Source organism: Plenodomus lingam (assembly GCF_022343315.1).
Source record: "Plenodomus lingam strain CAN1 chromosome Unknown scaffold_20, whole genome shotgun sequence".
Lineage (NCBI taxonomy): Eukaryota > Fungi > Ascomycota > Dothideomycetes > Pleosporales > Leptosphaeriaceae > Plenodomus > Plenodomus lingam.
The window spans coordinates 2,863,367-2,875,685 of NW_027093974.1; the positions used below are offsets into that span (position 1 = coordinate 2,863,367).

General features: G+C 52.8%; 3 protein-coding genes across 3 annotated transcripts; 2 read left to right on the top strand and 1 right to left on the bottom strand.

Moving 5' to 3' along the window:
- Positions 1 to 303: 303 nt before the first annotated feature.
- Positions 304 to 2,404, bottom strand: IAQ61_012004 (uncharacterized protein; the record flags this gene model as incomplete). The annotated part of the gene is made up of 8 exons (XM_003844548.2): positions 304 to 386; positions 584 to 698; positions 767 to 898; positions 1,142 to 1,186; positions 1,235 to 1,331; positions 1,550 to 1,741; positions 1,985 to 2,080; positions 2,106 to 2,404. Coding segments are annotated over 8 exons (1,059 nt in total), but the record flags the coding sequence as incomplete, so codon positions are not given.
- Positions 2,405 to 2,937: 533 nt separating this feature from the next.
- Positions 2,938 to 5,128, top strand: IAQ61_012005 (uncharacterized protein; the record flags this gene model as incomplete). Its single annotated transcript, XM_066099440.1, has 6 exons — positions 2,938 to 3,455; positions 3,639 to 3,923; positions 4,128 to 4,172; positions 4,241 to 4,350; positions 4,410 to 4,879; positions 4,989 to 5,128. Exons 2-6 carry the CDS (start codon positions 3,783 to 3,785, stop codon positions 5,126 to 5,128), a joined length of 906 nt encoding a protein of 301 aa, XP_065950959.1. The 5' UTR covers positions 2,938 to 3,455; positions 3,639 to 3,782.
- A 268-nt stretch (positions 5,129 to 5,396) lies between these two features.
- IAQ61_012006 (uncharacterized protein) lies at positions 5,397 to 7,169 on the top strand (the record flags this gene model as incomplete). The annotated part of the gene is made up of 1 exon (XM_003844552.2): positions 5,397 to 7,169. The coding sequence occupies one exon, from the start codon at positions 5,397 to 5,399 to the stop codon at positions 7,167 to 7,169; it is 1,773 nt and encodes a 590-aa protein (XP_003844600.2).
- Positions 7,170 to 12,319: the final 5,150 nt, after the last annotated feature.

The following is a 12,319-nucleotide window of genomic DNA, read 5'->3' on the forward strand; positions in this document are numbered from 1 at the left end:
ATGAAATAATAGAGTATGTCGTTGTATCTTAATGTTCCAATATTTTTGTTACGGACCGAGGGCTTTGCAATGGTTTACAACGGCCGTGAATGATCGATTCGGGGGAGCTGTAACGTACTCAAAGCTCACATAGTCTCAGCGTGACAGTGAGCTATCCGGTTTTCTGTGATGAAAACAATGAAGCGGTGTTTGTCGTATTCTCGATCATTCATGATGCGCGTTCAAATTACCGCAATAGTAATTAGAAGCATCGCTTGGCCACACTTCCTCACAACCTGATACAGCTGTGGTATGACATCGGACCTAAAGCACCGGAGCTGCGCAGAAGCACTCGAGTCCAAACTGTTCATCGAAAAGGGTGTAGAACTTCGAAAAGGCCTTGTAGACTGTGGTTTGTTTCAGGAGGTGCCTGGATATGTTGTGAAGCAACGATTAGACGCCAAGTTGAAGGTATCTACTATTACTGTTTCCTGCAGATGCTTGTAGCCAGATTTGAGCGAGCCTGGAAGTGTGGAAATGCTTCTTTCATTCAACGACTGGACTGAGGATCATATGCTTGGAGCCTGCCCGTGATGAGACATACTCGTGATCGCTGAAGCTATCAGTCGACCTCCGATATGCAGTCGTAATGCAGATGCCTCGTATCTTTCGAACATGTCGGCAGTTCTACGGCTCTGCTCATTGGTAGCAGACACGGGCTGTGTCGTTGTTGCAGAGAGCTACTGTCGACAACGGACCATATCTGCGCAAACGAGGACTGACTCACAAAGCAACGACAGAAGCCGCGGGCAACGTCCGATGGCTGTTCCTGAATCATGACCGGAAAATGGTTGTTCTGCTCTTGACCCAGTGTAGTGAAGGTCCGGGCTTGCGATTGATGGAGAGCGGGGTTGTTGTTCTTGCAAGCATTAGTCGTACGATGAAAATGCTGAATGGCTGGGTCACAAATCAAGTTCGGACGACAAGACTGTATTCTCTACACTCATCATTGACTATCCTTCTCCGCGGGTTATGGTGGGATGAAGTACAACTGACCCCCCAATTTTTTTCGTGACCATGAGTCAAATTTGAAGATGTTTTACAACGAATGATCTGAAAAAGGAATTGTGTGACTCGCTCTGTGATTGAACAAATGACGTACTATTACGGCGTCTTCGGATATGATGAGACACATGCGCAGGTACCCCTATAACTGACGTGATATGATCATCTTCACTAACGATAACCCCCGTACGTAAATGTCGCTCGCCAAGGCACAAGTGGACGTTGGCCTGTGGTGTCGACTTTTGAAGGACGCATAGAGTGATGCCATGCTCACAGCCTCTTGATGACTGCGAGCCATTTCATGTACGGAGGCGCGAGAAGGCAAAGGCGTGCCCTGCGCTCAGCGCGCATGTCCTATGACATGGCAGAGCCTCGCGGATGTTGATCGTCATTCCGAGATGGACGGTGATCTCAACCGGAGGCTAACGAGGAGATATTGATAGAGAGAGCTGGGGGAGTGTGGTTCAGCGGTTGCTAGACCAAAGGGGGAAGTATTCAGGGCCACATTCGGCCAAAAAGAGGGAAGTGGAGACGTGAGGTAGTGTCGATGCTGAATCGCGGACTGCCACTAAGCCACTGTTCTGTCCGGGCGAGCCGAATTTGCAGTGCATTACTGGCGTATTGACGGACGACGGCATCTTGCGTATCGTGCTTGTTGCTCCTTTGTCCCCGCCAAGGATTTGGGACTTTGACGTCCCTGAGGAGCGTTGTAGAGTGGGTGGCATGTTTCACACTATACGTTATTTCATGGACACACGTCGGGAGCTCCCATGTTCTTTAGCTTTTGTTTTTATGGCAGGCATTGGCAGTAATCGGAGAAAGAGTGTTTGGTGGAGGCTGTCGCCGTGGCTCAACCCTACTTTGGTCCGGTGAGCGACGCTGGCGCATGGCTATGTACTGTACACATGGGACCTACATAGGTAGTACCCAGAGTACCTACCTACTATGGTACTGCGGCGACAAGGGCCCAGGATGACAACCGCCATTGCGAACCTGCTTCATGCAGCAGGCCTTTGTGCAGATGGACCAGGACAGGCTGGGCTTAAGGAGTCCAAGGTTACCTATCAGTGGCGTCACGGTCGTGGACCGACCCACCTCCAGATGCCTGACGAGCGTCGAGGCAGCACGATGCGACCAGGGGGAGGGTTGATTTACTTTGGTTGGTTGCACCGAGCCACGGGGGGAATGCGTAGGTGCTAAGGGTAGTAAGCAGCAGTGGTAGTGAAAGCGCGGAGGCCAGACTTGGCCGTGTGGGAGTGGGCGGGAGCTGACGCCGCTGGAGGGGCTGACTGGGCCACCAATAGCCCCCAGAGAAAGAGAAGGCCCCTGCCATGGATGGCCTGTCTTCTAGAAAGAGGGCCTGCAAATCCTTGGACATGAATCATGGTACACAGTATGTACTAGGTAGTACCTATCAGTACATCGGTACACATGCACATTCATGTGTATGTACATGCGAGCTGGACCAGGGGCACTTTTTGCTGAGCTAAGGGGAGGGAGAGAGGGGGTGGGGGTCTGGCAGGTTGCGGTGTGTGGTGGAAAGGGAGTACTATGGTGGTACTACTACGTACTCCGTACATACGAGATAGATAGGTCGGTAGGTATTTAGGTACTGGAGGTATTGTGTGTAGGTACCTAGCTTGGGTAAGGGTAAGGAAAGTAGTCTGTGTAGAGAGGAGCACATGACAAGCAGGTCCCCAGCTAGGTAGGTAGGCTATTTGGTGGCATGGGTGAAGTGATGGGCCAGTGTGCCAGTGTATGTAATTTTGGGCGAAGATGCGTGATGGGCGTGCATGATTCTCGCCGGGATGGCCGTGAAGAGTGTGAAGGAGAGAAGGGGAGAAGGGGAGAAGGGGAGGGGGGGGGAGGGGGGTTGTCCGCTGCGGCCGCAATGCAGACCGTGCGGAGAAGGGTGCTAGTTCGCTTACGGCCGTCACTGGACCCAACGCACCAATTTGAACCTCACCAACACCGCCTTCAGCAAGCAAAAAATCCACACACACACAGACGAACAGTCTACATTCACGCACACCCATCGCATACATACACACACAGACACAGATACAGATACAGACACACACACACACACACAAATCCACACAGTGTGCACCCTTTGGGGGCATCACAGGCATCAAACAACTGCCGCCGTCTCCGCCGCTGCTACCGCTTCTGCTACTGCTTCTGATTCTGCTTCTGCATCTGCATCTGCTTCTGCTACTGCTTCTGGAGCCCACACTGCACATACAGCTTCTTCGGAACCTCATCCGCCGCTCAGTCGCTCGGGCTCCTGGCCATGTGTGTTTTGTGTGTGCTGCCTGCACGCATGTGCAGTGTGTGTGCCAGTGTGGTGCGGCCCCATCCGCCATCCGCAGACGACCATCAACCTGCAACTGCTTGCTACTCCACCAAGAGTATGCCCGTCTGCCCGCCTGTGTCCATCTGCTACAAACTGACAGATCAGCTCTCAACTTGGGCGACTGGCTGTGTCCAGCACACACTACAGTAATTAGAGCAGACTGCAGTCCCTACAGCCATATATGGTCCATCCATACGAGGTACAGTAGCTATAACAAATACAAGCATGTCGTCGCCAGGATCGGGTGCAGACGCGAGGCGTGAAACATAGCGCACCCTCCCGAATCCGCGAGCATCAGGCCTATCTGCGCTCAAGCGCTCTTGGAGAGAGAGGAGAAAGGCGCGACGCTTGCCCGCTATGGGCCTTGCAGCTTGCCCGCCCCATGATCCATCCCAAGCCTCGTTCGCTCACTGCTCGCTCTGCTGGATGTCCGCGTTATGCCCTTGTTCCCAGCGCGCTTTCTCCCTCTTGGCCTTCTCCGCATCTTGCCTCAGCGATGAGCTTCCGAATCTCGGGCCTGTTTGTTGCACGCTGCTGACCCTTTCTGCTCTGCCTTCTCCTCCTGCTTTTCCCTCCGCTGCCCTGCTCGACTAGTCCGTCCTGCATTCAGACTTGAACGGCTGTTCCTGAGCGCTCGCTGCTGTCGTGCCCACTGGGCGGTTTCAGCGTGCTGCTTCATCTGCACCTGGCGTCCAGGTATACCGAGCTTGTGCTCCTCTAACGCCAGGCTCTGGCCTCGTCGAGCGCTTTCAAAGGCCAGCTAGCCGGCATGGTGCGGTGCTGGTAGTGGGTGTGGGTGTGGGCGGTGGAGCGCACAGGCTGCGTACTTGCCAACCATAGTACGTTGATCGTCTCATGGTCCAGAACCCGCGAACGGGCAGATGGGGCTTGAGGCGAACATCCTCAGCAGGGCTGCTGCTTCGCGAGAGCCCACCCAGAAGCCCACTCGAGTGAGCCTAGTATAGCCTCACCAGAGGGCGATCGCTGCGCTATCCTCGCCGCCCGCCAGCCGAAGCAAGAAAGCCTTCCAAGCCGCCAGTCGTCGTAGCGTGCCGGGCTCACAGGCCGTGCGGTTGGCTCCCAAGCACCTCATCACCAGGCACTGCCTTTGTGCTCCTTTGCAGCCGTGCATATTCTCCAACGCTACACTTGCCCCATACATCAAGGTTGCTGCCACTGTCGCCAATTTGCCCCCCAGCAGCCTACTCCCGGCTGTCAGAACCCAGATAGCGCGCCTCTGTGTCAGGACAGGTCTATGCCTGCTCATGGATGTCGCCGTTGCACTTGCACCCACCACCTCCACTCCTGATTATCGTTCATGGACCCGCTCACATTACCATCCTGGTCGCTTTGCAATTCGCCGACACGCAATACTGAGCCCAGCTATACATACAGCCGATCCGTTCCCTGGACCACTATCTCGTACATACCTTCAGCCGGCGATCTACCTCCAAGTTGTCGTTGACATCTGCAGTACATGTATGTCATCTCGCTGCCCCTACAGGATTACGAGCTTCTTCTCGCATCATCATTTGATCTGACTGTTGCTATAGAGTCTTTCCTGTGGTGACGAGCTTCTAAAAACCAGACCCCTCATCACAAGACCTTTTGCTTCACTGCTTCCAAGACATTGCATCTTTGAAAGGAGCCATCCAGCCGACGCGCCTGCCCCCGCCAACCGTCCCGTATCCCACGTCGAAGTTGCAATTGGCTTCACATTCACTGTAACACTGCTGGCCTATTGCGAGTCATCGGCATAGGTAAAGTTCTTCATTCCAATGTACACTCATATAATGAGTACTAACAAGCCCCAGTCAAGCCTTTCACCTACTGCCTACTCAGGTGCTGAGCTTGAACTTGATCGTATTAGTATATGCGTTTGCATCTTCGAAACGTCCCCAAGCCATCAACATTCAACTAGTCCTCCCGTGTCAGCAACCGCATTCCGCATCTGTCCTTCCCCATGTTGCAAGGTATCCGGGCATCGACTCTAACGATGCCTCCCTTTGGGAATGACATGTCCCTTGCTGGCATGCAAAAGATGGACGGCTACACCGACACAGAGCCATGGGCATGGTCACAAAATGCCCCGACACAACAACCCGCCTATTCCAGTGTGTTTGATCCCTCGATTTACGCCAATTTCGCGCCACAGCTGCAGTCTCCGTCACGTGGACTATCACGGCATCCTTCGGCCGCCTCCCATGTTCTGTCCACTGCAACCAACACTCCACCACCTCCCAGACCGCATGTCGCGGGCAACATGGTCAAGGCACAACCGGCCTTTAGGCCCACATGGCAAGGCTTTTTGGACACCACAAAGGATGCCATGACCGTTGTCGAGGCCGCTCTGCAGGGACGCCTAAGCCACATCAGCCGAAGACCACACGACAAGGAACGCGCGGAGATGCTGACTTCAGGTACCGTGCTTGTATACGAAGAGAATGCTTCCGGAATCAAGCGATGGACTGACGCTGTGCATTGGTCCCCAAGTCGAGTCATGAACAACTGCCTCATCTATCGCCAACTGGTTCGAGCCTTGAAGCCTGAAGAGAAGAAATCAGCCCTGAACCCTTCGTGCGGGACCAAGAGAAAGCGCAAAGATTGCTCTGGCCTGGTCACCCCGAGGACGGCCGAAGGCCTAAACGGTTCCGATGATGAATACGAGAATGGTGCATTCGACAATGGCCTAGCAGGCGACGCAAACTCGCTAAACAAGGTGTACGCCAACTTTGCCCAGAGTCTTTCTCCTGAGCAGCAAAGACGATTCTGTGGCTCCCTGATCGACAGCTATGAATTCAAAGAGGGGGGTCTGATGAAGAAGACCATCTCTGTCAAGTATCAGGGCACGCATCACCACGTGATTTCCTACTATAGCCTGGAAGATGTGGTCAGTGGCAAGCTCAAACGACCTTACCAAGACCCAAAGCTAGCGGACATTCGACCAAGGCCAGAGCTTCTCAATGGATGGAAGTTCAACCTTGAGGACGAGGAGAGTAAGGATATGCCTCTTGTTGGAGGCTATCCCCATCACATCCAGCCTAGCCACCTGCAGCACCACATGATTGGGAACGGGAGTCAAGCTGTCGGCGTACAGGGCGCAATGTCGGCCCACACGCCCCTCCACCTTCAGGTCCCAGATTACTGGCATGGGCCGCAGTCTTCGCAATATACATCTGGTCACCATAGCCCCCAGCATTACACGTCACCCACTGCTTCACAATACTCGAACGCGCCCTACTCGGCGCATCAAGGTTCAACGCATACGTATTCTACTCAGCGGTCCTCGACTCAGCATTACGGCCACCCTTCGCCTCCTCAACATTACCCATCACCGCACTCAGCGAGCTCCCAATACCCTGCGCAGGTCGCTGCCTCTCAGTACCCATCGCAGCCACAGACACCGCGACACTACAGCTCTGACTACACGCATTCGACCACGGCACCTCCATACACACAATCATCCTCGGCTTCGCAGTACGCGCCTTCTTTGCCTGCGCACAACGCAGAGTCCTCTCAATACACCGTACCGCAGTCGTCTACATTCGATGTTCATATTCCTGTGCCCCAAAGCTCGCCATCGGACCAGCAAACAGCTCAACTTGCTTCGCAACAACCCGACACGCCACGGCGATCATCGGCCCCTGTTAGTCTGAAGTCTTACAATCAACAGCCGTATCCTTCAGCACCCCATCCGCACTCGTACTATGTCACAGACCAGAAATACACACCAGAATCAAAGTATTCGGCCTCTCACAACGGCTACTAGCGTCGCTTCAATGCGCTGTGCAGAGACTGGAAGACTTTAGACTTCGTTTTCTTTTTATGAATAAGACCACTCACTTCATGGACATATTGATGGCAGATGATTTACATGCGTTGCCCTTCAGCTTCAGAATCATTCCGGCGCCTGTTTCAGTTTTTAGTTTTTTCAGCCCTTGGTTTTCCGTTCCTTAGGCGTTTGCGCATACGGAGTTTAAGTATAGATGCAGTGTTCTCTTCCACCATCACTTTCTTCCTGTTCATGCTCAATCATTGCATTGGTTTCTCACAAAGCATCTCAAAAAATTTGCCTCGTTTATTATCATGATGGATAGGTGGTCGCGACCACTTTTTGCATTTCTGCACAGCCCATTCATATTGCAAGACGCTCATTGTACAAACATAATCAGAGTCGGAAGTACATACACTACAGATACCCCCACGAGCAAAAAGACTATTCTTCAGCAGATCACATTCTCCACAGCGATAATCAAAAAACCGTTACCACATGTCAACCACATCTCACCTTCTCATGCAGCTTCCCCCAAATGTCAACCACAGCCCAACAGCAAAATACATGGCGATGCCTTTGGTCGCAGCTAAGCTTCGCATGCCCACATCCGCCCACCATGCCATCGGGCTGTGCCGTGCCTTTGCAGATGGTGCGCAATCCAACTGACCAGTCAGCAACCCCGAATCGGCCCGGCCGATCGCCCCTTTCAGATTCCATCCCGGCCAACCACGACGCCCGGAGTTGCGCGCTTTTGCCTTAGATCATCAACCACGAAACCCGTTCCCCATTTTCCAACTTCTTAGATCTGATGCCCCCGCCCCCCTTTGCGCACCACCACGACCACGAGCTATGCGGCTGATGAATCGGCGGTTCTCAGGGTCCTGTGCGGCCATAAGCTGGCGGATATGTCTATGTGACCACGTTTTTTAGGGGTACCGGTAAGAGTGGGTTGGGTTGCCCGAATGCGGATCAGGGGGAGGGGGAGGTTGTTATCCGATGGGGTTGGGGCGTAGGGCGGGTGCCCGGGTTGCCCAGTGTACAGGACTTTCAGGGCGGGTGTGTTTGTGCGAGATTCGCAGTTCGATACGCGATACGGTGGGTAAGTAGGTAGGTGGGTAGGTGGGTAGGTAACTATACGGTACGGTAGCTAGCGCAACTAGGGCGTGTAATTTTAGACTGCTTGTGGGGAATGAGGACGTGGACGTGGACATTGGAATTAGAATTAAAGAATTAAGCATGTGGACGTGGGCTAGAGACTGTACTGTGACTGTGCTAATTGTGGGCACTACTGTCTGCTCGGTACAGGATTTCCTGTGGGCCTGGCTAACGGTAGCGAGGGCGGAAAGGGTCATACACTACTACGACGGGTTGATCATTGTGACCTTGCTCGATGCGCCAGCACCCTCTTGTTGTCCAGATGACATAGTTTTGACCCTCAGACTTGTACCTGACGCCCGCGTACACACTAGGGAAAGAGGGGAGTCTGGTTGCCGGATCCTAGCTAGGTTAGGTATCATTCCCCCCTCTCTGACCCCTTTGCTGTGCTGTTTCTCAAATCGAGTATGCAGACATGTCTAGATACACAGATTTACAGTACACATAGTTGAGCGCTCGAAATACGAATCCAATCAGTTTTAGCTTCCTCTCCTCCTCCTTATCTCCTCACACACACACACACACACATACATACACACACATACACACACACGCCCTTCTCCCCTTCTCCCTGCGCCCTATCCCACCATTTACGCCACACTACGTCAACGCTACCACCAGGGAACCTAGGCTTCGAGCCGGCGACGGCGACACACCCGCGTGTGACGACGGTATGATGTCTAGGCACGCTGGGCGATTGGACTGCAGTCTGGATCTGCGCGATGGCGTCAAGTGGGCGGTGTGATGGTGTCAAGTAAGCGGTGTGATGGCGTCAAGTGGGCGGTGTGTGGGCATGTGTGTTGGTAGGTGGGTGATGTCGAGTAGTTTGAGTTAGGTAGTTTGGTTTGGGTACGGGGGAGGGTGGGTGCGAAGTGGTGGGTAGTGTAGGTGGTTTGGAGAGATGTGTGCGAGGGTCTGGGTAGATGGTGGAGATGCGTGAGTGGGGTGGTGTTAGGGGATTTCATTTTCTTTCGATTTGGAGGGACCGTTGGGACATGTGGTGGTGAAGCTGATATGGCGGTGTTGGAATGTGGTTAGACAAGACAGTGTCGAGGTTGCAAGGTTGGTGCTGAAGTAAAAGCAGCGCTGAATATCGGCTCTTCAAAGGCCGTGAATATCCATATGCTGTGTTGAACATGAGCTTTGATGTCTCTCAGATGGTCTAACAGGCGAAATTATGCCCACCAAAGCATACAACTTGTCCCGTATTCAAGCAATGCTCGACTCCTTCACCGCATTTGCGCCAAGGACACAACTTAGCCACGACTAAGCACACTTTGTCCGAGGAAACAAAGTCCCACCCGATTCCACACCGTAATTGATATATGACTTCCCTCCATCTCAACGCCGCAGTACCAATACCTCGCCCAAAGCCTTACCCACGCCACACCAAACCCTATGTATCTGCCCCAAAGCAACACCCCAACATCCTCACCGCAATACTCCCAACTCCAGGGCACTGTACTAACCTCATCCCTCCACCCTCTTCCTTCCCCTCCACAGCCTCTCTAAACTCAACGCGGCGTACATACTTTACATACACACGTGGCTGTCTATATCCGTTCACTAGCCCACATCGTCCTCGCTATAACGGTACCGCAAGACCCCATTCTTTCAACACGATGTTTCGCGCGTTAAGGAGATGATTTGCGGCATCCAGATTGCAATGAAAGCCCTATTCATCATCGGCACCGGTGCGGGACTTCTGCGCGGCGGATGCACTGCAGTGAGGAAGAGGAGGGTGAAGGGAAGGGAAAGCGTAGGCGCTGTTTAACACCCCAACGTTTTGGAAATCGCTTGAGTTATATACAGGGGCCAGAATGGTATATGTTAGTTACGGTCGTCGGCGCATTCACACGTTGAGCTGTCTTCACTGTGGCATGTCATTGTTGGATTAGCGCTTGCGTGTGGAGACTTGACTGCAGAGTCTACGGTATGCGTTGGGATCTTATAAGGAAGAATTGCCCCGTATGATGGAGATTGTATACCTATAGCAGGCCTGTCTCACTGAGTCGTGAAAAACATGTCCCTCGCTGTCCAGAGCTAGTATAATGCAAGACGCTGGCCAAATCTCATTCAACCCTGCCATAGCCACCAGATACAATGACACATTCGACGTCCCCCATCGTGTGGAGCGGAGATTTTCCGATATCACAAGGGAACTGGGGACTATATATGACATACACGTCACTGGCACACACAAATGCTATAACATCCTCCGTCTCCTGCCCTCCCATGCCACAAGACGCAAATCGCAAGACTTGGCCCGGTCTCCTTTTTTGTTTTCGAGGCCGTCTGTCTGCTTGATGCAACGGCGGGTTGCGAGTCGAGTGCCTGAGTGGTTTAGCAGGAGGATCGGCTAGTATATAGGCAGGGATATTCTCTAGTTGATGGGTGCGTGTGTGGTTGCGGTGTATTGGCATGTTAGATTAGGTTGGGCTTGGAGCATGTGTATGGGTTCTTCGGATGGCTGGGTTGTGTTTGTGTGGGAGGACTAAAGAGTGAAGGACTGGACGTGGGCCGTAGGTTTTCTTTTGGATGGGAACATGTAGGTAGATAGGCATATACGTCTGATATTGTGTTATCCTGCGCTACCGCGTATCTGTGTTATAACGCTGCAGACTTTTTGGAGCGTGGTCAGGATTTCTACAAGCCACTTTCCTAGGCGCAAATGCTGCCGTGCTGAGCGCGAAGGGTGGGGATGGAATGGACTCTAGAGTGTCCCGCCATTGAGGATGGACGGGAAAGGAAATAGAAGAGAAGGATCAGTTATGAGCATTGGAGCGCAAGACATCTCCGAGGACTGTTACTTGTTCAACCCAACTGTCAAATCCCCTCCGCTCAAAATTTCCCACCCAGAGCGCATGAAACACCCTCCTCCTCCCCAGTCTTCTCGCTCGTGGAAAAAGCCTACCGTAACGCTTCCACCAGCAGAGTGATATCACCCTCGTACCTACCCTATCCTCAGTCCCCGCACCATCTCCCAGAACCTCAACGCAATCCACCAGTATATCCAAGACAGATGTGTTTCAGCTCAAAACAATAATATTATACATTCTCACCGCACAAAACCACAACCAGCGAATTTCCATACAACATCTTAGACACGTCACCACGATCACTAACGGTAGTAGAATTCAGCACTCCTTTCATTGCCAGAGACGTGGTACTCTGTGCCCATAAAACTTGATACTAACAGCTAGCCAAATATCTGAAGAACCACGATGTAAAGGCTGCCATGTCCTGTATCACACCTCCTGCTATGTATATTCCGCGGCAACTCGTTCATGACGCAACACATCTAGTATCTCACCGCTCGTTGCCAAGTGTGCTGTTATGGTAATGCAAGCGGGATGCTGTAGCTGAATCTCGCGCGTAGAACTGATTGTAAAGTGACAGTGCGTCTGTGATGCGGTGCTCGATGTGTAATGTGTGTGGGTGCGGTGTTCGCTGCGGTATGGGGGTTTGGAATATACTGTGTATACGGTGATGTGTGTTTTTTCTTAGCTTGGGGGCTCACGCTGGCGGCGGTGGCGTGGTGTTGAAGCTTCCTGCGTGCTTCATAGGCCTGCTGTGTTTTTTTTCTTTGCTGTGATGGAGTGGCGGTGTTCAGCTACGGAGGTTTTTGTAGGGCTGTGGGAGTGGGGAGAGGAAGGGGTGTGTACGTGCGATGCGGGAGCTTGCTTCTGGGTTGCGTTGGGGCGGTGTTGGAGGGGATTTTGGGGGATTTGCGGTCGTGTGTTGGGTTGGTTTTTCGAGGTTGGTCGTTGTTTGAGGTGCGAGAGGAGTAGTGTTTCGTTACTACGGTCTTGGGCTCTCTCTCTGCGTGTGTATGTGTGGTATGCCTCTTTGTAATGGGACAATTTGCTCATGTTCCGCATGTCATGTGTGTACAAATCATATTACGTTCAAATTGCGGCCTTTGCGTGCTTTCCGAGCTGTCCTGCAGATGGGGGCCTGCGTGTGGTAGGGACTCGGTCGCGAATGCG